This window comes from Malaya genurostris, chromosome 3, assembly GCF_030247185.1.
Source record: "Malaya genurostris strain Urasoe2022 chromosome 3, Malgen_1.1, whole genome shotgun sequence".
Classification (NCBI taxonomy): Eukaryota; Metazoa; Arthropoda; class Insecta; order Diptera; family Culicidae; genus Malaya; species Malaya genurostris.
Genome location: NC_080572.1, coordinates 265072152 through 265097299, shown reverse-complemented (window position 1 = coordinate 265097299; position 25148 = coordinate 265072152). Strand labels below are relative to the sequence as shown.

General features: G+C 33.0%; 1 protein-coding gene across 6 annotated transcripts in view; it reads right to left on the bottom strand.

Moving 5' to 3' along the window:
* Positions 1–415: 415 nt before the first annotated feature.
* Positions 416–25148, bottom strand: part of LOC131435472 (kazrin) — a 307983-nt gene continuing 283250 nt past the window's right edge. For 4 of the 6 annotated variants that reach the window (XM_058603390.1, XM_058603392.1, XM_058603395.1 and 1 more), the window contains exons 14-15: positions 10485–10508; positions 416–10322 (exon numbers count right to left, since the gene is read on the bottom strand). In XM_058603390.1, coding sequence (XP_058459373.1) covers positions 9885–10322; positions 10485–10508 — 462 coding nt within the window. In that variant the 3' untranslated portion in view covers positions 416–9884. The remainder of the gene's footprint in view (positions 10323–10484; positions 10509–25148) is intronic. The other 2 variants (XM_058603394.1, XM_058603397.1) reach the window with 2 other exon arrangements.

The following is a 25148-nucleotide window of genomic DNA, read 5'->3' as shown; positions in this document are numbered from 1 at the left end:
AGCCATTAAATCAGAACATGTTTATTTAACTTGTATGTCGTCATACCGAATTATTATTACTCAAACAAGCTGTGTAGTCTGCACCATCTGCATGGGTACTTTATTTTAATTTACCAGAAAAATTTGTATAAATGACATCTTGTTAGTTTTTTAATGCTTTTTCCATTTACCGTGTAAGCCCTTTGAACCTCTTGAGCTGTAGTTCACGCTATTGACCATCAGATGGCAGCAGCCAGGTCCGTTGGCTGCACTGCCACCTTTGCTTTAACTTTTGAATCTTGCCCGTACTGGTTTGTGGCTCGAATAAAACTGTACGAAAATCATGCGCATGCACCGAACTGTCCGATTTTCATATAAAAGGATATGGTCAACATGGAAGCGAGAGAGAGAGAGAGAGAGCAAAAAAACAGCGTACTTTTGAATAAATACAAAGATTTTATTATAGTTATTTATAATCAGTTGGTTCATTTCTTGATCATTATATTTTTACATATTTGGTAAAACTACAATTCCGATAGGTTATACTAATATAAGATAAAATCAATTTCTTCAATATGTAATTTTTTCAGTTTTCAGTGAAGCGATATCGTTAAATACCAATATTTTCTTTTCAGTATTGATTTATGAGTAAAAGCCAAACTTTTCACCCTTTAGATGATTTTATACTCTGCTAATTTAATTGAGCCTATTTGACAATATTTGTAGTAAAATATCAATCTACCACCTTGTCGTGTGACGATCGGTTTCCTCTAACATTGGTTAAATACACTACAGCTTACAAGAATATACGATCCAGTTTATTTATCATTTTTAGTTCGTAAATAGGCGCTCATATTTTGATCGACTGTTTCCAGATAATAATACTCGTCATAGTAGGTTTTTGTTTGGTTTCATTCGACCGGCATAGCCGTCGAGACTAAGCAGTGCTGCTGTTGAATAAACATCGATTGCTTGATTACCATGTTGAATAAGTTATGGAAATGTTGGCGGGCAGAAGTCGTCAAATCAATAATAAGCAGGCGAAACAAAAATAAAATGCAAAAAGTCGAGCATGTGATATGTTGATTTTGTTTTGATTGTTGATGGTTGGTGGCGATATTGTTTGTGAAGTCTCAACCGAGAAAGGTTGACTTTAGATGTTTCTCATGATTAAATGTTTAATGCATATAAATAATAACTGGTTTTTAAATGGAATGTGAGCTGTTTTCTTTGGTGCCGTATTCGGTATTGATTTATTAGTTATATCAATTAAATTATGCTGGAAGATAGAATATTCAGTATGACTAGTACAATCAATCAACACGCATGACATTTGTATTCTTCACACATCTATTGGTATGTAATTTAACCTGTCAGACGCGGGGTAACTCCATTGATATCACCATCCTAACTATTTGGTCTGTTACAACAAAAAATTCATTTAATACCACTCCGGAATCCTCTCTATAGTTTTACCACTAGTTTTGTTTTTGCTTTCATTCATTCATACGGCAGAGTTTACAATCACTTTAAATCCCAATGAACTTTTGTGTCGATTTGCACGAACCATCCACAGACAATCAGACAAACCGTTGATTAAAAATAAATAATTTTTTTGAGGTTTCAGGTTCAAGCTGAGCAATTCCAGAAATTAACTGTAGGAAGGTGGCAAAATCATGATTGATTTGCTCCGATTTGAATGCAACTTTGCACACATCTCCCGTATGGCAAATCATTTTTTTTTGAACGCATAGAGAGGCCGAATCAACTCAAGACCAGAACTAGTAAAAGTAATTTCCATTGACTCAAGAAGATGAGGCTGTTGGATTGAATTATTTTTATTGAAAATACGTGACATATGTTAAGCTCTGTTCAAGATTGAAAGCGAATGCATTTTTTGGCATGTTTCGTCTTAAAATCGTTGTAACTCAGAAAACGTTATTACATTTGATTACATATGATTTTACTGATTAAAAGGTTGCTCACAGTGATCTTTTCTTGAGCGTAGTCGTCTTTTTTAACAGGAACTTTTCGCTCACACGCTAATATTAGTACACGGAAAATAAAAACTACCTATTATTTGACTTCTTTTTACTTAATTTTGAGTTCTTTTGAATCTTTTCTTTCATTCGCTCCTTCCATTGTTGTCAAAATACAAAGAGCAAAACCACCCAACAGAAAGAGTTTCGTTCAATAACCTAAAATTAAGTAAACCGTATCAACCTGAAATTAAGTCAATACGACTCAACTGTACAGTAAACATAACTTACCATTGAGTAGATATAACTCATCTTCAAGTATTTTTTGCAGGTGCCTTGCGGAAACTACCTAGAGCCACTTTACCTAAAATTAGGTTATCGAACGGAACTCCCAAATTGGGTAGAATGTACTTCAAATTAAGTTGTTTTGCGGTTCCGTGTACAGATGCCATAAACCGTTCACTTCAGGGATTTCAGGTTAAATTTTTAAACAGGTATTAAAAAGTCTGTGCAACCAAACTGTTGCAGTGACAGTGGAAAAAATATCACTTTTAGCAAGTCAAAAAAAAGGCTAAAGACGTAAATTTCTATAATTTCCATTTATATTTGATAATAAGTATAATCCTTAAATATCTGCAGCGTTAATCAGAATTCTGTAAATTAAATCTGCATACATGGCATCACTAGTTTTCATATACTGGGCTTATTTGTTGCGTGTATTGCGGGAAATGGACTGTGCAAATAATTTTTTCGCAGGAGTGATGACCAAATTATAACATTTCCAGATTACGGACTATTGATGAAGCGAATTATTATACTATGTATAGAAGAAAACAATTGAGAGTATTACGAGACCATTTATGAAAGTCTTTACCTCTTGATGGAATTGATTTTTACTTGGTTCATAAGTGCAAGTCTTGCGTTTGTCTCAGTGTATGAAATCACACTTTATAAAAATACATACCAGGAAAAAGGGCAACGAATTTTCAAGAATTATAAAATAAACAGAAAAAAACAATTGATGAAACTATATCTCTAATTTTGCAATATATTTTTATTTTAAACCTGATACTAGAACTGATTAGTCCCGGGTTGGCGGTTCAATGCATAGGACGCTGGTCTTACAAGCCAGTTGTTGTATGTTCGAGCCCCGACCTGGAAGGATTCTTAGTGTCAGTAGGATCCATAGTACTAGCCATGCAATGATTCTGTACACTAAGAATCGGCTGCGAAGTCTGTTGAAACAGAAAGGCCAAATTCCACCAAAGGAATGTAATGCCAAGACTTCAATGTTCTAAAATTTGAGAAAACACCTTTTATAGACATTTAAAAGCCTTCAAATCATTTAAATAATAATATATTATTGTACCGTTCGAGGGTGACAAATTTGCTCATAATTTGCCCTTTAAAGTAAACATTCTAGAAATATTTAGACATAAAATTACAATGGTAATCGAATTTTTTTTCAGCAAAAACTATTCTTGTACGGTTACTTCTTCGAGAATTGTCGTTGTGAGTAAATTGATTGCCTTCGAGCTGTAAAATATAATTGTGGTATTCGAATAACTATTTTACATAAAGAATTTGAAGTTTTTCTTCTAGTTTAAAAAGCTAAAAAGTCGAATGTTTGTAATAATTAAAATTGTAGAATTGAAACTATGGCAAAAAAGAGGTGCGTTTTAATTTGTTCGATTAACTTTTCAATCATCAAAAAATCATTGAACTTTTTATTTCAGTGTGTATTATTTTAGAGCATCCGCTTGATTTGCTTGACTTCTTTTTACACAATACAAATTAGATAAAATTATTAGTTTTTGAGCTACAATGATTTGAAGAAAATGCATACCAAATTACAATTGAAATTAAAAAAAGTCAATAATCTTGACTCGAATCGGTCTTTACATCCATGCAAAACAAATGCTTTGCTAAAAGCTAGTGACCACACAACCAGAGATGGTCCACATCCACGGAATGAGCAATGAATTCTTACTCGACTGCTCGATTTCTCAGTGCTCGAATTTTCACCTGAGTTGGGTTATCGATCTACCCGATTGACAGTGACAATATAAATGTCATTGATATTTCACTCATTTTATAATTCGATAGTCCCACGACAAAAGGGTCTAACTGCAAATGAGAGCCACTCTTTGTTTACTTTCTCTTTTGATTATTACGGAGCCATTATCGCAAATTCTCTAAAGTTTTCAATATAAATCGAAAGCTTGTAGTTTTACCTTGAAGGTTTTGCGAAGAGTAAAGCGTCAAATATAAAATCAGTTGGGTAAATCGTGAAAGAAGAAGTAAACAAAGAGAAACTGTCATTTGCAGTTAGGCCCTTTTGTCGTGGGAAAGTTAGGCGACTTACGCCATTTCATTACACTCCAGCCCACATTATCAGATCTGAATGAATTCCGAATCAGCGAGAAATTTTCATTCGGAGTTTCATGTGGAAATCATAATGAATTCCGAATAAATTCCAACTCCAGTGCAACAACCGATTCCGAATGAATTTCGCCTCCAACCGGTTGATTCGAAAATCTGTCGGAATTGAGTGAGAAGATGCGGACTAAATTGTCAATCCATTCTCTTCTTATTCTTTCCCGATTTAGCACGTTTTCATGTTGATTTTCAGTTAAATTTTAAATAAAAATAAATGTAAATGAATTAAAAAATTCAAATCTTTTAATTAATTTAATTAATAAACTCAAATCTTTTAAATTTTAGGATATACAGAACTAGTAAATAACCAGTTCTTCTAAGAAGAAGCATTAACTATTGAAATTCGCTGGAAATTAAGAAAAAGGTCTATCTTAGTCAGCATCGTCCATTCCTCTAGCTGGAGTGTAGTGAAATGGCGTAAGTAGCCTAACTTTTATACTAACACATTCATACACACAGCGAATATTCAATGACATTTATAATGTCACTGACAATCGGATTGGTCGAGCACCCAACTCAGGCGAAAATTGTAGCACTGAACCGATCGGGCACTGAAAAATCATGCAGTCGAGTAAGATTTCATTGCTCATTCCGTCATTTCGATAATGTGGGAGCAAGAGGAATGGATGATGCTGACTAAGGTAGGCCTTTTTGTTAATGAACAGTGAATTTCAACAGTTTATGATGGAGTTCTAAAAACAATTGGTTTTTTACTTGTTTTGTATATCCGAAAAATTTGAAAATTTAAATTTATATATTCAGTAATATAATTTTTTTTATTTGGAAATAAACTCAAAATCAGCACGAAAACGAGAATTCAGTTGAGGAGACGAAGTTTATCTGGAATCGGTTATTGCACTTTATTCCGCATTGATTCGGATCTCATACTGAATTCCACATGGAACTCTGAATGAAATTTTTTTGCCCATTTCGGATTTGATTCGGAATTCATTCCGTACTGGTAATGTGGGTATATGTTGAGAAACAAAGTAGGCTAAGGCCGTGAACTAGCTCGCGAATTATTTCAACTTTTGGTTAAAGTTTGACAGTCGAGCAGTTATTTTTCTATCGAGTAGTTAAATTTAATTAAAACTGCGGCCCATGTCAAAGTTTGACGGGTGGAAAGTTATTCGGGTTTATTTTGCACTGAAAATAAAATGATATCAAGTGCAGAGCTAATAAAAGTCATTTTCATTGACTAAAATTAGACGAAAATGACAGGAAATTACTGTCACTCTCAGCTTCGCTTGCAAACTATGAGAACGAAATCCATGTCCAGTCAATGACATAAGCGGGACAGTAGTTTCAAAATTGGTTTTTTTCTCTTTCATTTGCAGTTTTCAGTGAAAATCCCATAGTATGCAGTGTCGATATTCAACCGAAGCTGTGAGAATTGAAAATGACAGAAAAAGGTTTCACAATAACTTTTACCTGATGGAGCTCGAATTTGTAGTAGTTTTGGTTTCTGGGATGTAAATACTTCGATTTACCACATTTTAGTCACTTTTTATAGCCAAGCGTCTCAGATTTTTAATACATCGATGAAAGAATGAGAATTGAAATTCTGCTGATGCTGATCCCTGAAGACGTTAGTTTGGTTTCATCTTTTCATAGAGGAAAGAGTGACGTTGGCAATCATACACGCTTAAAAATAGTTACTCAAAAATGAGTAAGATCTCACTCATCTACAGAAACAGTGGAACAACTCTTATTTAGAGTAACTCCAAAGTTACTCAAATTTGAGTTCTTCCACTGGAAACGATATTTGGGTAAAATCTACTCATTTACTGAGTAATACCGACGACACGACCTGCCACTCGTCTATCGAAACTGTATCGCAAATTTAACTACCCCTCAGTAACTGGTAATGTCAAAACGAAAATGCCTGAAAAACTATTGAAACTGGCAACACAAGTTGATAGATTATTGATTTTAAATAACAGTTACCATAACCTTGGTTACTGCATATTGGTGACTTGGGAAATGTAAACAAAACAAACTGCCTCGAGTGGAATTATTATTTATTTTAATCGGATAGAGGTCTTCGTTAAGGCTTGCTGGTGCTCGAACATATTAAAAATGACTTCCAGACAATTCAATATTCATGGATGTTTGTTAAATAGTTCAACGTAACCATACTTAGATCTATAATGACTATCTGCTATGTAAATGAGTTTTTAAATGGTGTTAAGTTTTGCAGTCATTCAATCCGTCATTGCGAAACTTTTTATCAGGTATTGAAAGCATATTTGTTATTTTCTAGTGATTTGAGCTCTTCGCAAAGTGCGTGTATACTTTGATGAATATGAAAGGAACTTGAACAGCACGGGAATCTAATTTTTCAATATATTAGATCTGATCGAAATTATAGGTTTTGAAGTGCACATCGAAAGCCAACAGTGCAAACAGGTCTCCTTCAAATAATTTGATTATTTGTGTCTCAAACAGAAATCAGATTGTAATTACGGTCTACCGTAAGGCTGCTGGAACTTGTCGAAGTAGTCGAATGTAAAGAGTGTCGGATAGAATTTAACATTTCGTGAAGACTGGTACTAACTTCCGGGTTGGTTGACAGTATGTTAAGCAAAAGTGATGTGTTCCGGAAACTCGACTGGTTATTTCTAAAAAGAAAGACCATCATCATGGATGAGTTAGATGACTACACTGAAGATAGAGCTAATGGGTAGTTGTGGATGATATAGGATGACGCATCTCTGTCGCAACACTACTTCTAGTACCAGATTTAGTTATTGTACTATTGTGGTCGGTGTAAATCTAAAAAGAACGTTGAAACAAAATTTAAATTTATATAAACGTTTCACAACTTTCTCAAATGATTCGTTTATTTATAATAGCGCTCCTTGGTAACTAGTTCATAGCAACTTAAACAGTGTTGCTCAAGAAGTTTATTTTCATGATTATCGAGGGGTCGCTATATTTATGGTAACTGGCGGTAAATCACTCACGAACACTTTTTGTTCAGATTTTTCTTCGGAGTGCCTGGTCGTGTCGTCGGTAATACTTTATTTGAACATGTAGCAAAAATAGAGTAACTATCACTCAAATTTTGAGTGAAATTTCATTTCACATATACCAAATTTGCAAAAAAATTGCTCCTTTTCTGAGTGTATTGTATTAAAATATTAAGTAATTGAACTCAATACTATATCAAGTGGTGGTCGCTTGGAGTAGTGTGTCAATCGCAAATTAACATACATGTCAGTTATGCTCAGGCACCAATCATACACTTATTCTTCATAAATGACATTTGAGCATATTATTTCGATTCTAAAGCACAACACGGAGTTTATCATTCCGGTTTTTGCAGGCACAACACCGTTTGTATTAAGCGACTCACCCTCGAAACACGCGATCTCACTAACAAAAAATACAACCTGTTGCTACAAATGGTTATTACAACTTTTAGACTGATCTTGCGAATAGTGACAAAAAAACGAGTTCTTGCATTAAACTCAAATTTAGAGTAGAAGTTACTCAATATCATTGATGATAACTACTCAATTTTTGACGTTTCCATGTATCATTTGAAAATGAGTAACTAGTACTCAAACTCTGAGTAACTTTTTCTAAGCGTGCATTTACTGAGTAATACTTTATTTGTACATGTACCAAAAATAGAGTAACTATCACTCAAATTTTGAGTGAAATTTTATTTCACATACACCAAATGTGCAAAAAAAATTGCTCCTTTTCTGAGTGTATTGTATTAAAATATTAAGTAATTGAACTCAATACTATATCAAGTGGTGGTCGCTTGGAGTAGTGTGCCAATCGCAAATTAACATACATGTCAGTTATGCTCAGGCACCAATCATACACTTATTCCTCAGAAATGACATTTGAGCATATTCGGTTTCATTCTAAAGCACAACACGGAGTTTATCATTCCGGTTTTTGCAGACACAACACCGTTTGTGTTGAGCGACTCACCCTCGAAATACGCGATCTCACTAACAAAATATACAACCTGTTGCTACAAATGGTTATTACAACTTTTAGACTGATCTTGCGAATAGTAACAAAAAAAACGAGTTAATGCGTTAAACTCAAATTTAGAGTAGGAGTTACTCAATATCATTGATGATAACTACTCAATTTTTGACGTTTCCATGTATCATTTGAAAATGAGTAACTAGTACTCAAACTTTGAGTAACTTTTTCTAAACGTGTACTCTCTCATTTTTTCGATGAGAAACGAAAATGCTTCGTCTCTCTTCGTTTGTTCTGGTGTCGGTCATTTACGAATGAGACAGTAAAACATAGAAAATAAGACTGTTTGAATAGTTCAGAGATGCCAGGTCTGCAGATTTGTCTGTAAATCTGCAGATTTGGGGTATAGTGCTGCAGACATTTTTTGTTGTGCAGACTTTTACAGACTTTTGAAATTCTCGCAGACTTTTGCAGATTTTTTAAATTCTCACAGACTTTCGTCTATATTTTTTTTTTTGCTCGCCAAGTCAGTTTTGCGTGTCATACTTTATAGAGAAATTGCTGCCAGCAAGACATACTTCTGACTGCAGATTTTTTTTCAGATTTACAGACCCTGTCTGCAGATATTTGAAATTTTTACCTGGCATCTCTGGAATAGTTTCTTTCAGTGAGAATGCGTGACAATTTTATGCTCTGATCTGTGATATAATATTTTTTTATACCGTTTATTTATACCCGGCTTTAACCTAGTTGCGGTCGTTCGTCGATATAATAATAGCAATACAGAGAACGCAAGAAGAAGTTCGAGAAAAAAAAACTTACTCCGTTGGACGATGTATCGATTCTTTTAATTGGGTTATTTTCTTTGAAAGTATAAAAAGAAATCACCCGAAAGAAATGTTTACTAAAGATCTTAAATTAGAATTATTTCTGCACGACTTTTTTTCAGTCGCGGACTAGCGAACTGTCAAAAAATTACCATGTTTTTGAGCAGGGTTATTTTGGACAACAACAAAACAACTGCTCGACTGTCAAATTTTAATTGATTCACAGCCTAAATAATGAAATCAAAGATCATTCGAATCAGCTTAGTTTGATTTGGAGTATCAAGTCCATCTGAGACAAATCTAATAATTAGTACACTGTAAAATTGATTTGCCGTTACACCTTCAAAAAAAAATCGGAAAAGAAATAAAAATATCTAATAGTCTGTGAAAGTCCTTTGCTTGCCGTTGCATAGCAGCATCATGTTAAACATGTTGTTAGGCAGCTTTTGTCAAATTATATCCAGGTGCTGTCACCCACACTCTCATCAATGCATCAACAAATCCACATACCGACACACACACACATTTACACACATACACTAGCTTTCCGGAGTCCCGTCATCGAACGATACCAGATGCTACTCCGACACTAACTCCGTCAAGCTGCCTCGGTGCTGCTAAATATTGCGTCAATTCGCATCAGCTCATCCTGTTTGGAGGGTGGCTGGCTGCTATCATTGGCATTTGGTGGAATAGGGAGTCGAGCCTTTTAGCTGGGTGCGGCAGCGGAAGCCACCTCGATATCGCTGATGCTCTTCACTCGCCGGTGCTGTGCGTACTTGGGCAGTGTGGCCATCGAGGAGGACGAGGAAGCAGCTGATGAGCCGGCATGATCCATCGGAGGTGCACTGACCCGGTGGTTGGCCCGTTGTTCTGCGGCGGTGGCCAGTGGACTGCTGAGGGCACCTCCCGGCTGGTACACGGACGGCACCGGTGGTGGTGCCGTTGTGGGTGGTGGTAGATAGTGCATGTGGTGAAGTCCCCCTACCGTTGCATAGATACCGCCTTCGCTACTGCTGAAGGAGGGTGTCGGAGAGGTGGAACTGTAAACGCTGTTTTTATCTGACCCACCACCGTTGCTGACATTACCGGTGCCACCCCGTGGCTTGTAGCTGGAACTTATCCGGAATGCTTTGGTGAGGGAACCCTGCAAGAAAGAGAATATAGAAATGGCGTACCAGGTGTGAAAAATTGATTAGGTGCCAGGTTTTCAGTTTGGACACGAGAGAATGCAATTCTCGTAGTTTTTTTGCTACTGGGAATTGCGGTTCGGCCACAAGCGAGGTTGGTAATAGTGGAGGTACGCTACCTGTGATCCTTTCCATGCGGAAAACTTATGAATTTGAGTTGAAATGATCGCGGGTATGGGCCAATGGGGTGGGGGAAATGGCAGACACCGAGAAGAGATGAAAAATGTTAATTAGTGAGGGCTAAGGTAATAAACTGGAGAAAAATTTATCATGCAGAATATAATTTTTTCTTTCCAAAGGGAAAATGCGTTGATGAGTTATTCGCTGAACTGTGCTATCTAATTAGAATGTGGTAATCGTAAAAGAGGATTAATCTGGAGAGCTGTTATTGCATGCAAAGTACTTTCGTAAAGGAGTTGGATGTTTTCACAAAAGCTTATAACAATCTAGTAGCGTTCACATATTTTAAGATAGCAGAAAATGAAGTTCGATTCAGTTAACATCTGGACGCACTGCTCAATTTGACAGCGCTCATAGTACTATGGGTTCTGGAGATGTTTTGACAGCTGATTGTTAACAGTGAATTTAAGCATCCAACGTGGTCGCGTTCCAACATTGTGAATGTAGCATTGTTGTGGAGCTTACAATCGGTAATTACATTCCGCGTTAGGTTTTTTACCGCTAATCTCAATTTATTTGACAATTCTGCCGTACTGTTTACATGCTCGCGACACGCAGACAAAAAATATATGGATTTTCATAATAATATCAAATGGTTTTTAGCCACATCACTGTGTTGAGCCGCTAGGTCACTGTGCTGGGAGGATACCGAGACGAGTGAAGCTGCTGATGGTAGTTCTTCTAAATCATATCTCATTAGGTTAGTATTTCTTCTAAATTATTTCCCGATGTTGCTGGCGACGCTGGCATCTCGTTGACGTTGGAAGCTAGTTGCTGTGCACTTTCAACAGACACAAGTCAATATGAATATAATATACTTTACGACACTTAGACGAACAAGGTTTTCCATTATCACGAAAAGGTCTACAACAATTATATTTTCCCATCATTACACTCACACTCACTGAATACTATCGTTTGTTGATGCTAGATTTTACACTGACGCTTTGTATTTGTAAAATTTGTTTTTATAGTTGGGTGTAGGTAATCTTTTATATCATTAATAAACTTTTATACTTAAAAGTTTAATTTTTAAAATATGGAGGTTATTCTCTTGTTGAACCTGTGATTTTTATAAACCTGCGATTTTTCTTCGATTTCGTTTTCAAAATATCTCGAAAACAGCTGCTCGCTTCGTCTTGATGTCAAAGAATAGTTTATTCAAATTTTCATGAGAATTACAAAAATAATAAATTTAGCGATGGAGAACCCAGACTAATTTGAATTGGGCGTATTCTAATGAAATATTAATTTTCTCGATTTAGTTTCTCATATAGCTCGAAAATGACTGCATTTGAGAAGTAGCTTCCTATGAGCTTTTTCATTGAACGTAACTTGGAAAATAATATTTATTCATTTATTCGTATAAAAATATCGTAAAAAGTTTTTCCTCGGGAAACTTTTTTATTTATCATCTCGCCAACTTTATAAAACATTCATTAGTTCCATTGTAACTTGACGTTTTTGTGATATAAAATTTTAAAAATAACTGAGAATTTTTTAAAAATAAATTTTATTTTTTATTTCACGAAGAATCGAGATTTTATTTCAGTGTATATTTTTTTTTAGAAAGTTCGATTGATTACCTACAACTTCTTCTTAGACATATTTTTTTAAAAGCTATAGATTTCTAGTTATAGTTGTTTGCAAATATTGTGACTAAAACACATAAGCCCTTTTGAAAAATTAGTCTTGAATGAAAAAAATCTCTAGACCAGTGAAAAATACTTCATTTGCTATACCGATCACACATGTAAAGTCTCATGCATATCTAAGGGGGCGTGCCAGAATTATGCCATTTCTGGATTATTTGGCGTGAAAAAATTGCTCTAAATCGTCCAACGGGAGGCCGATTCGGGACTTTCGTTTGCCGATTTTCAAAAACAGACCATTGAATCGGGCGCCATTTTTTCGTTCAACAAAAACGGCAGATAGCGGTCCATTGTTGAGTTATTTTCAATATGAGCCCCGTTGGACTAGCCTTACTGGAGAATTTCAATTACTCATTTTTTAAAATTAACACTACATATCTGTACAAAACTTCTACTTCGCGTAGAATAGCAACATATTTTCTTTTTATATGAAGAAAAAACTCAATTTTCACACGATTTTTGTGGGAAAAAAAACAATTACGAACCGTTCCAACAAACTGAACGAGTATTTCGTTTAGTATGTCGTTCAACAGACGCTCTACGTCCAACAAGATTTAAACGTTTTCTCAGTGGGTGATTTTCGCTATACACGCTAAGAAATGGTTACTCAAAAATGAATGAGACAACCTGCAAAAAGAGTATCGCCAATAGTACTAAAATTTGGCTTCTTGTACTAAAATTACGCAAATTGAGAGTAGAAGTTTTTCGTGATCGTTGATAGTAACTGGTAGTAGCCACTCAAATTTAGACGTTTTCATATATCATTGGAAAATGCTTGATATTGTACTCAGACTCATAGTAACTATAGTAGTTTTTTAGTCCAAGAATTATAATTAGAGTAGCTAAGTACTTACTTATTTTTAGGGTTGTTGCCCTTATGCTGAATATAATTACAATCTTATTTTGTTTGAGTAACTTTTTCTGAGCGTGTAGAGTGCAGTGATTGAAAGTTCATGACAACGTCAAGTGGAGCGACTGTTTTCACCTCTCCCACACAAAGTTTATCATAACAGATGTTGTACATTGATTTTTCCGACAATTACAATTAATTCCGACAAATTCTTAAAAAGCTCTGGCAGCTCTGGTTTATGAATTATCTAAGCCCTGTTAATTTTGTCGAGCCGCCTCGGTCCAAGTAACGGACCGATTGAGCACGATATCGGCCCAACCATTTCGTGGTAATGACGCTTATTTGGCTTCAAATGAGCCACTAGTTGTAGAACAGAATGCGCAGCATTGATAGAAAAACAAACTAATCTAATGATGCAACGATGTCGATAAAGATTAAACAGCTTGTTTTTTGAACGCACTGATTGCTAGAAAACTTCTGATTTGGCTAGCGATTTTAAGCTACGGAGTGCAGACTGAAGTTTTTGTATCAAATAAGTAGCAACTAACATGCTCTACAAGAGAGAGACTCCGAAAAACGGCAGTCTGTCATTTAAAAAGTGATCCAGGATGGTTTAGAGATGAAAAGATGATGGATTAAAATTGTACTTGTAATCGAATGCAGTCGCCTTTTTTGAGGTTTTTTAATGTGACTTTTTCAAATTTCATAGCTATGCGATTCATTTTTTATGCAAAGTTTTCGGAGTTGAGCATCTTGTCCTGTTTTAGAAATGCACGAAACATTGAGATCTGGTGCTTTTCGAAAAACAATTTTATAATTTTCAATGCAGCGATTTTTTTAGCTATCGTTCCAAAAAACAAATTCAAATATTTTGCGTAATAAAATTCATCATTCGAACAACATGTCCACTGTATCTCAGTGGAACTAATCAGAAGTGAACAAATCAAAGCAGAATAGTTGTAGTAGAAATTTTTTCAGACCCCAACGTTTTTTTTTAAACTTTGGTGATTATTTAAAGTCAAAACTACGATTTTTCACATAAAAATCCACCATTTTGTAGCTATAAAATTTCCCCAAAGTAACAAAAAACAAAAAGGAAAACTTTGGGGTCTAGTATTTTACAAGTAGAAAGTGTGTGCAAAATTTGAAAATAATTGGTGAAGTAGTTTTCGAATGACGATGGACACGGACTTTCAAAATCTGCTTTCGAGAAAAATGCGTTCTTTGTCTATAGAATCGAAGGAAATAATTTATTGTTCTAGGGGAACCGTAGGGTCTAACACTTTTAAAAAATCATACTTTTTCTTCTGTGTTTTATTATAAATAAAACATTTCAAGAATATTTGGTCAAGTTTTTAAGTCAATCGAAGTAGGAATCTGGGGCCTGTGCGCCGAGCTCTTGTTTCTTCGTAGAATGGGAGAAACATAGATAAAGACCCTTAACAAAACAAAAAAAAAATAAAAAAAAGCGATCCACAAAATAGACCAGATCTAGACGTTTCATACTTTTCTAAGATATCTGATGTAAAAAAAGTTCCATGTCCTCAGTGAGTCAATTTAAAACATTAGATCTCAACTTTTCGAGCATTTCCAAGACAAGAAAATTTCCATAAAAAGCAGAATAACTTTGAAAATTCTCATAAAAGAATAATACATCTTTCGATTCATTCAATTCATTCGATTCATTCAATTTATTCAATTCATTCAATTCATTCAATTCATTCAATTCATTCAATTCATTCAATTCATTCAATTCATTCAATTCATTCAATTCATTCAATTCATTCAATTCATTCCATTCATTCAATTCATTCAATTCATTCAATTCATTCAATTCATTCAATTCATTCAATTCATTCAATTCATTCAATTCATTCAATTCATTCAATTTATTCAATTCATTCAATTCATTCAATTCATTCAATTCATTCAATTCATTCAATTCATTCAATTCATTCAATTCATTCAATTCATTCAATTCATTCAATTCATTCAATTCATTCAATTCATTCAATTCATTCAATTCATTCAATTCATTCAATTCATTCAATTCATTCAATTCATTCAATTCATTCAATTCATTCAATTCATTCAATTCATTCAATTCATTCAATTCATTCAATTCATTCAATTCATTCAATTCATTCAATTCATTCAATTCATTCAATTCATTCAATTCATTCAATTCATTCAATTCATTCAATTCATTCAATTCATTCAATTCATTCAATTCATTCAATTCATTCAATTCATTCAATTCATTCAATTCATTCAATTCATTCAATTCATTCAATTCATTCAATTCATTCAATTCATTCAATTCATTCAATTCATTCAATTCATTCAATTCATTCAATTCATTCAATTCATTCAATTCATTCAATTCATTCAATTCATTCAATTCATTCAATTCATTCAATTCATTCAATTCATTCAATTCATTCAATTCATTCAATTCATTCAATTCATTCAATTCATTCAATTCATTCAATTCATTCAATTCATTCAATTCATTCAATTCATTCAATTCATTCAATTCATTCAATTCATTCAATTCATTCAATTCATTCAATTCATTCAATTCATTCAATTCATTCAATTCATTCAATTCATTCAATTCATTCAATTCATTCAATTCATTCAATTCATTCAATTCATTCAATTCATTCAATTCATTCAATTCATTCAATTCATTCAATTCATTCAATTCATTCAATTCATTCAATTCATTCAATTCATTCAATTCATTCAATTCATTCAATTCATTCAATTCATTCAATTCATTCAATTCATTCAATTCATTCAATTCATTCAATTCATTCAATTCATTCAATTCATTCAATTCATTCAATTCATTCAATTCATTCAATTCATTCAATTCATTCAATTCATTCAATTCATTCAATTCATTCAATTCATTCAATTCATTCAATTCATTCAATTCATTCAATTCATTCAATTCATTCAATTCATTCAATTCATTCAATTCATTCAATTCATTCAATTCATTCAATTCATTCAATTCATTCAATTCATTCAATTCATTCAATTCATTCAATTCATTCAATTCATTCAATTCATTCAATTCATTCAATTCATTCAATTCATTCAATTCATTCAATTCATTCAATTCATTCAATTCATTCAATTCATTCAATTCATTCAATTCATTCAATTCATTCAATTCATTCAATTCATTCAATTCATTCAATTCATTCAATTCATTCAATTCATTCAATTCATTCAATTCATTCAATTCATTCAATTCATTCAATTCATTCAATTCATTCAATTCATTCAATTCATTCAATTCATTCAATTCATTCAATTCATTCAATTCATTCAATTCATTCAATTCATTCAATTCATTCAATTCATTCAATTCATTCAATTCATTCAATTCATTCAATTCATTCAATTCATTCAATTCATTCAATTCATTCAATTCATTCAATTCATTCAATTCATTCAATTCATTCAATTCATTCAATTCATTCAATTCATTCAATTCATTCAATTCATTCAATTCATTCAATTCATTCAATTCATTCAATTCATTCAATTCATTCAATTCATTCAATTCATTCAATTCATTCAATTCATTCAATTCATTCAATTCATTCAATTCATTCAATTCATTCAATTCATTCAATTCATTCAATTCATTCAATTCATTCAATTCATTCAATTCATTCAATTCATTCAATTCATTCAATTCATTCAATTCATTCAATTCATTCAATTCATTCAATTCATTCAATTCATTCAATTCATTCAATTCATTCAATTCATTCAATTCATTCAATTCATTCAATTCATTCAATTCATTCAATTCATTCAATTCATTCAATTCATTCAATTCATTCAATTCATTCAATTCATTCAATTCATTCAATTCATTCAATTCATTCAATTCATTCAATTCATTCAATTCATTCAATTCATTCAATTCATTCAATTCATTCAATTCATTCAATTCATTCAATTCATTCAATTCATTCAATTCATTCAATTCATTCAATTCATTCAATTCATTCAATTCATTCAATTCATTCAATTCATTCAATTCATTCAATTCATTCAATTCATTCAATTCATTCAATTCATTCAATTCATTCAATTCATTCAATTCATTCAATTCATTCAATTCATTCAATTCATTCAATTCATTCAATTCATTCAATTCATTCAATTCATTCAATTCATTCAATTCATTCAATTCATTCAATTCATTCAATTCATTCAATTCATTCAATTCATTCAATTCATTCAATTCATTCAATTCATTCAATTCATTCAATTCATTCAATTCATTCAATTCATTCAATTCATTCAATTCATTCAATTCATTCAATTCATTCAATTCATTCAATTCATTCAATTCATTCAATTCATTCAATTCATTCAATTCATTCAATTCATTCAATTCATTCAATTCATTCAATTCATTCAATTCATTCAATTCATTCAATTCATTCAATTCATTCAATTCATTCAATTCATTCAATTCATTCAATTCATTCAATTCATTCAATTCATTCAATTCATTCAATTCATTCAATTCATTCAATTCATTCAATTCATTCAATTCATTCAATTCATTCAATTCATTCAATTCATTCAATTCATTCAATTCATTCAATTCATTCAATTCATTCAATTCATTCAATTCATTCAATTCATTCAATTCATTCAATTCATTCAATTCATTCAATTCATTCAATTCATTCAATTCATTCAATTCATTCAATTCATTCAATTCATTCAATTCATTCAATTCATTCAATTCATTCAATTCATTCAATTCATTCAATTCATTCAATTCATTCAATTCATTCAATTCATTCAATTCATTCAATTCATTCAATTCATTCAATTCATTCAATTCATTCAATTCATTCAATTCATTCAATTCATTCAATTCATTCAATTCATTCAATTCATTCAATTCATTCAATTCATTCAATTCATTCAATTCATTCAATTCATTCAATTCATTCAATTCATTCAATTCATTCAATTCATTCAATTCATTCGATTCATTCAATTCATTCAATTCATTCAATTCATTCAATTCATTCGATTCATTCAATTCATTCAATTCATTCAATTCATTCAATTCATTCAATTCATTCAATTCATTCAATTCATTCAATTCATTCAATTCATTCAATTCATTCAATTCATTCAATTCATTCAATTCATTCAATTCATTCAATTCATTCAATTCATTCAATTCATTCAATTCATTCAATTCATTCAATTCATTCAATTCATTCAATTCATTCAATTCATTCAATTCATTCAATTCATTCAATTCATTCAATTCATTCAATTCATTCAATTCATTCAATTCATTCAATTCATTCAATTCATTCAATTCATTCAATTCATTCAATTCATTCAATTCATTCAATTCATTCAATTCATTCAATTCATTCAATTCATTCAATTCATTCAATTCATTCAATTCATTCAATTCATTCAATTCATTCAATTCATTCAATTCATTCAATTCATTCAATTCATTCAATTCATTCAATTCATTCAATTCATTCAATTCATTCAATTCATTCAATTCATTCAATTCATTCAATTCATTCAATTCATTCAATTCATTCAATTCATTCAATTCATTCAATTCATTCAATTCATTCAATTCATTCAATTCATTCAATTCATTCAATTCATTCAATTCATTCAATTCATTCAATTCATTCAATTCATTCAATTCATTCAATTCATTCAATTCATTCAATTCATTCAATTCATTCAATTCATTCAATTCATTCAATTCATTCAATTCATTCAATTCATTCAATTCATTCAATTCATTCAATTCATTCAATTCATTCAATTCATTCAATTCATTCAATTCATTCAATTCATTCAATTCATTCAATTCATTCAATTCATTCAATTCATTCAATTCATTCAATTCATTCAATTCATTCAATTCATTCAATTCATTCAATTCATTCAATTCATTCAATTCATTCAATTCATTCAATTCATTCAATTCATTCAATTCATTCAATTCATTCAATTCATTCAATTCATTCAATTCATTCAATTCATTCAATTCATTCAATTCATTCAATTCATTCAATTCATTCAATTCATTCAATTCATTCAATTCATTCAATTCATTCAATTCATTCAATTCATTCAATTCATTCAATTCATTCAATTCATTCAATTCATTCAATTCATTCAATTCATTCAATTCATTCAATTCATTCAATTCATTCAATTCATTCAATTCATTCAATTCATTCAATTCATTCAATTCATTCAATTCATTCAATTCATTCAATTCATTCAATTCATTCAATTCATTCAATTCATTCAATTCATTCAATTCATTCAATTCATTCAATTCATTCAATTCATTCAATTCATTCAATTCATTCAATTCATTCAATTCATTCAATTCATTCAATTCATTCAATTCATTCAATTCATTCAATTCATTCAATTCATTCAATTCTTTCAATTCAACTGATTCATCCACTTTATTCGTATTCATGTCATCCGGTTATATCTCATGACATTGCCCATCCTTCTTTTTAAAAAGGGTTATACTAGTAGTAGTACATTTAAGTTTTTTCGAATCGAATAGTGATACTATTTTCAATAGCTAAAATCTTGAAGTAAATGGATGCTTCGAAAAATGACACTTGTATGTGCCTAAACCAATAAAAAAAGTAAAAATTTAACCACGGAAACAACACAGCATGGGTTTTTTTTTCACAGTCAAATATAAACTCTCTTCGCTAGTGCGTGTTTGTTACATCATTTTATCAACTGAATATATTTCTTCTGATATCCTTTAGATAGATTTTGCATAGTTTTGATTTAGTTTCTGTATAGTATGTACAAATTATTGTATCTAAAGCTGGAAATTGGTTTTATTGTTTATTGTTTCATACAAACATATGTCAACTAATCGATAGCTCTTCGAAGACATTACATTCATTCAGTAGGTTATTCGTTTAATGCTGGTTTAGGCTGGTAATTATTCACCTATAGTTTATAGTTTATGGTTCACAATAGCCTCCGACGCTTATCTATTTATTATTAATATTATTATTCATGACAGACTGTTATTCGTACCAGTTCTTTCCCAGAAGGATCAATTTCATTATCTATCGGAAAACAAGTGAGTGCAACTGTTCTTTGTATCGTTTTCTCATTTTCGATAGTCTCTGTCTCGTTTCCTTTTCCTACATATCTAATGCCTGACATTGATCTGGAAAGCGTGACGTGGCAAAAAAGTGAATCGTTTTTCCGGGCTGATTTAGCTGGAGGGTTTGGTAGGCAAATAATGGGCATGGCAGTGGCACGTGGCCATCATTGGCGAGGTGCGGATCGGATCCGGAGCACAACCGAACCGAACGCAAATTGTGAAAGGGGAAACCGGTTAGTGAACCGAAGGAAGTGGGGTTAGTGTGAGGTTCCTTCGGATAGATTGCGTGCAAATTGCTATGACAAGTGGTGAGATACAACGTACAGCTTGGACCTGGACCGAAATAAGACGCCGAACCTGTTCGGCAGCACGTTCTGCTCATTTGTTGGAGGTTTAGTGGACGAAGGGACAATTCCCTTTGGGTGGTTCTTTAGAGTAGGATGTTCTAAATTTAGTTAGGTTAGTAAACATTGATGAATACTCTTGGATCAGTGTTATCTTTTTCTATGCGTAGAATAAAATCGATATGTCGTTTATTTTTCCCTCGAGGATGATTCGACATACTGAACTTTCGAAAGCAATTACAATTAGAAGTTAGCTGCATTGCATCAAACGGGCATCCCACTGGACGGTTGGGTTGTACGATTTGCATATCAAAGACGAGACTAGACTAATCTCGTCTACCAGATATGCCGGCTATCTTCGGGCAAGTGCCAAAGGATCTGTAAATTTGCAATTTGCCTTCCACTTCATGTATTATATTCGTCAGGCAAAGCCAGCTACAATATTTCCGAGAGTGGGAAGACACCCTGTAATGTATGGCAGTAAAGTCTTTTCAGAAGCCGAACTCCGTATGCAATCACATCTGGTAAAGTGGTGCAAGGAAGTTTCATCTACTTTGATATTGGAAAGTTTTCAGAAGATTCAGTGACCGAAACCAGGTTCCATTGGTCGATTGAAGCCGGCAGCAATGGTATTTTTCCATGCGGGTGAAATTTGTCACAGTTTAACCATTCTCAACAGGTTTCCCATTGGGTTCAGGTTCATTGAGTAGACAAGTATTTCCTATAATAGGCGAAATTTTGTAACGATACTGTTGCATACATGTTTCTACTAGAGTATTTCGACCTGTAGTTTTAGTTGGAATACCATTGCTTAGAACGGCATCTGTTATCTCTGTTCAATTCTTGGTTCAAAGAATAAGATGCATTCGTTTCGTCATTTGACATCGTTACCCTACCAGCACCGGTAACTTCTTTTCTAAAAAGTCAATGAAATATATTTTGCATGATGGTCGCAGAGTTTGTTGGATCTCCATGATGACAATGAAGACAAAAGTTAGTTACTAGTCTACATCCCATCATACTAAGAGCAAGGGAAATGGATAAAAGAACAAAAACAAACGAGGCCACAGCAAACCGTTTTAGATGTATTTATTCGAACAATTCTACTGTCAAATTTAAGACTGTGAACCATCTCGCGAATTATTTTAGCTTTTATTTTAAATCTGACAGTTTGTCATTGTCAAAAATTACCTTACCGAAAGTATAGTTATTTTCGACAGGACGACATTTTTTAAGATTCTGAAAAAAATTTAATTCCAGATCTTTAGTAAAAATTTCTCCTGTCCGATTTCTTTTTATTCTAAAATACTACAATGAAAACTTTCAATCCACCATCAAACGAAAACAAAAAAAAAAACAACTGCTCGACTGTCAAATTTGAACTAAAATTTAAAATAATTCACGAGAAGGTCCTCGGCCTAAGACTGCCGTTCTGTTTCTTCTCTATACGAAACACGAACAAAACGCTGCTGGGGTTGCCAGTTTTTCTTCTTATGCTTTCCAGATTTATGTCCAATCACTACACGTTAGATGCACATCCCCTTCGAATTGGACTTTTCGAGACTAATCGTTGTGCTTGTGGCGAAAGTTTTCGCGATATTGATCATGTCGTTTGGACATGCGTGGAGTATCGTGATGTCAGATGTCTCAACTAATAAATTCCTTGCGTACTCAAGGTAGACTATCCAATGTCCCAGTCCGCGACATTCTTGCTTGTCGTGACCTTTCTTACATGAAACTTCTTTATCATTTCATTAAGTCCATTGGAGTTCCAATTTGAATTTTATTTTATTTTAGACTGTTTTCTTTTCCATGAGTTCAACCAATAGCCAACTATATGATATTTAATAAAAGTGATGAACTAATACAAACAAATCTGAAATAGTTATAAGATCATGTGCAAAATAAATGTATTTTATTTAATGTAATTTAAAATAGCAACTCGCTTGATAAAAATAGTGTTTAGATTAACTAATGAATACCAAAATTTTAATATGATATTCGAAATGTTTTAGGTTTAAAGTACTATGTATTGTGGATGCCGCGGCGAAGAAAAACTTATGTATATTGCCTATGAAATAAACGTATTTATGGAAAAAAAATTAACGAACATCAAATGGCAATCAACTTAAGTGAGGTGTCGTCAACCAAAGGAGAGGGGGGGGGATCAACCTTGCACGTACAAATCTTGAATAAGTGCAACTTAGTTGGGAAAACCTGTTTAAGTATTTTTGAATGCAAAAATTGAATAAAAACATTGAAAGCAAAAACCGAACATGGATTTTCCAATACAAGAATCATTTAAATTTTTTTTTGTACAAACCTGACAGAAAAGCTTCGAATGCAAAAACCGGACAAAAACATAGCCGGTTCTTTTAAAACAAATGTATTTATCCGGTTTTCACATTCAAAGTTTTTACCGACTGTCGCTGTGGACGAAGCATGGGTTGCTTGTTTGTTACGGGCAACTTAATCTATGCTGCGTTTCCGCAGCGGTAGTTTGTAAAAACTTTGAATGTGAAAACCGGATAAATACATTTGTTTTGAAAGAACTGGCTATGTTTCCGTCCGGTTTTTGCTCTCAATGTTTTTTTTCCGATTTTTTCATTCGGAAATACTTAAACAAGTTTTCCAAACTAAGTTGCACTGATCCGATTTTTGCTCTCAGCAGTTTAAATGGGAAACTTTAGGGGCTGGGGTCCACTAGGAGATTGATAGTACCTATTAGCTCTCTCCGGACAGTACCAGCCTAGATGCCGTATGGAATCCGGCGGAAAAAAATGAACCAAGAGTAGATCCACTGGGTTCCTGCTTCCATGTCGTAAAAAGCGACAATTTCTGGAGTTTCTTTTTCCTTTCAGTTATCAGATATTTTCGATGTTTTACTTCTGATTACTCTATTTTACTAAATTATCTTTTCATTCAATCTATCAATTTTCGTCTAGCTTCGGAGAAAAGTTTTATTTGGAATGTTTTCTTCTTCCATGTTATTGATTCTTTTTCAGGATTATAAATTGAATGATAAAAATCAATTATTGCGCAAATCCATTGATATTACAAAGTTATTAGCAGAGATAACATATATCGGTATATTGAATACATAGTAAAAAAACACTTGATACTAATATTTCAAACAATAAATTAGTATTTTTCTCGGTAGCCGGCTGCCCAGATCAACCAACATAACCAATTAATAATTTTAATAAATAATTGAAATAATAAAGCGGAAACAACAAAGAATTAAGACGCGCGTGAAATCTGTTGACTTTTATTTGGTGATTTAAAATGATTTTATAACAACTGTTTAGAATATGTCAATGCAATGAATCAACTATTTTGTCTAAATCCTTTACACTCGTTCATTTTATATAACGTAATTTCATTTAAGAAAAATAGGGAAGATTTTATTCTTTACGCGATAGTATTGCAAATTTTTCTCCAGTTTCCTCGAATAAGAGCTGTGAATCAAGACTTCCCGGGACTTCGAAATAGGATATTATTGAAACGTTCACTCGGGAAGTCAGTGAGTTTAGTGGTGCATCCGAGCATCTTGAAACCGTCGCACGCAAATATTACCATTACTGATAATTATACTAACAAATATCCTTCTCCCGTGACACTTGTGGAGTGCGCAGTTGTATATACGGCCTCTAGTAACAACAAGTGTTGGAGTATCATCCCTTCCCATTCCTTAGACGATCTACGTTAGGGCCTGGCCGGCGCCGGTACTGATCAATGAATTCTGGGTTTACCAGAAGATGTACATTGAAGGATGATTTACCAGTCCCGGGTCGAATCATCAAGGAACTCCCTGTACAATTTCAGCTAATCCCGATCAGTAACGGAGTAGCAACCAGGGGTGGTCGCTCAAGCTCAAGCTCAAGCTCAGCAGTTTAAATGGGAAACTTGATTCCAAATGAATGATTTCGTTGTAATATTTCGAAAGCAGTGAATTAGAAGACTCTAGCAGTAAAAACTTGACCAGACATTTTTTTTCTCGACCATCAGTTCGGATAAAGTTCCGAGTCAAATCCGAATGGGCGAAATATTTTTAATTCCTTGTGCAATTCAGTATTAAATCCGAATCAATGCGGACTTCAGTGCAACAATCGATTTCGAATGAATTGTGCCTCCGATCGATTGAATCGGAAATCTGTCGGAATTGAGTATGAAAAAGTGAACTCCATTCCATTCGCTTCTCCGAATATTAATTAAAACTGAAATATTTTTTGCTAAAATCAACTTTAAATCCTTAAGTTTTTTGGAGCAAAACCTGTAGAAATTAGCTGGAAACTAACAAAGGACCTACTTCAGTCAGCTTCGTCTATTCTCCTATATATTGAGTGTAATAAAATAGCGTAAGTCGCCTGACTTTTACAACAACACGATAATTCAGTGACATTTATAATGTCACTGTCAATCGGGATGATCGAGCACTCAGAAACGAGCAGTCGAGTAAGAATTCATTACTCAGTCCGTCATTGAGACATTGTGGGTAATATTGAACGATTTTGAGACCGGTTGGATGCCGGCATCAGTCAAAATAGCGCACACGCTATGAAACAGTT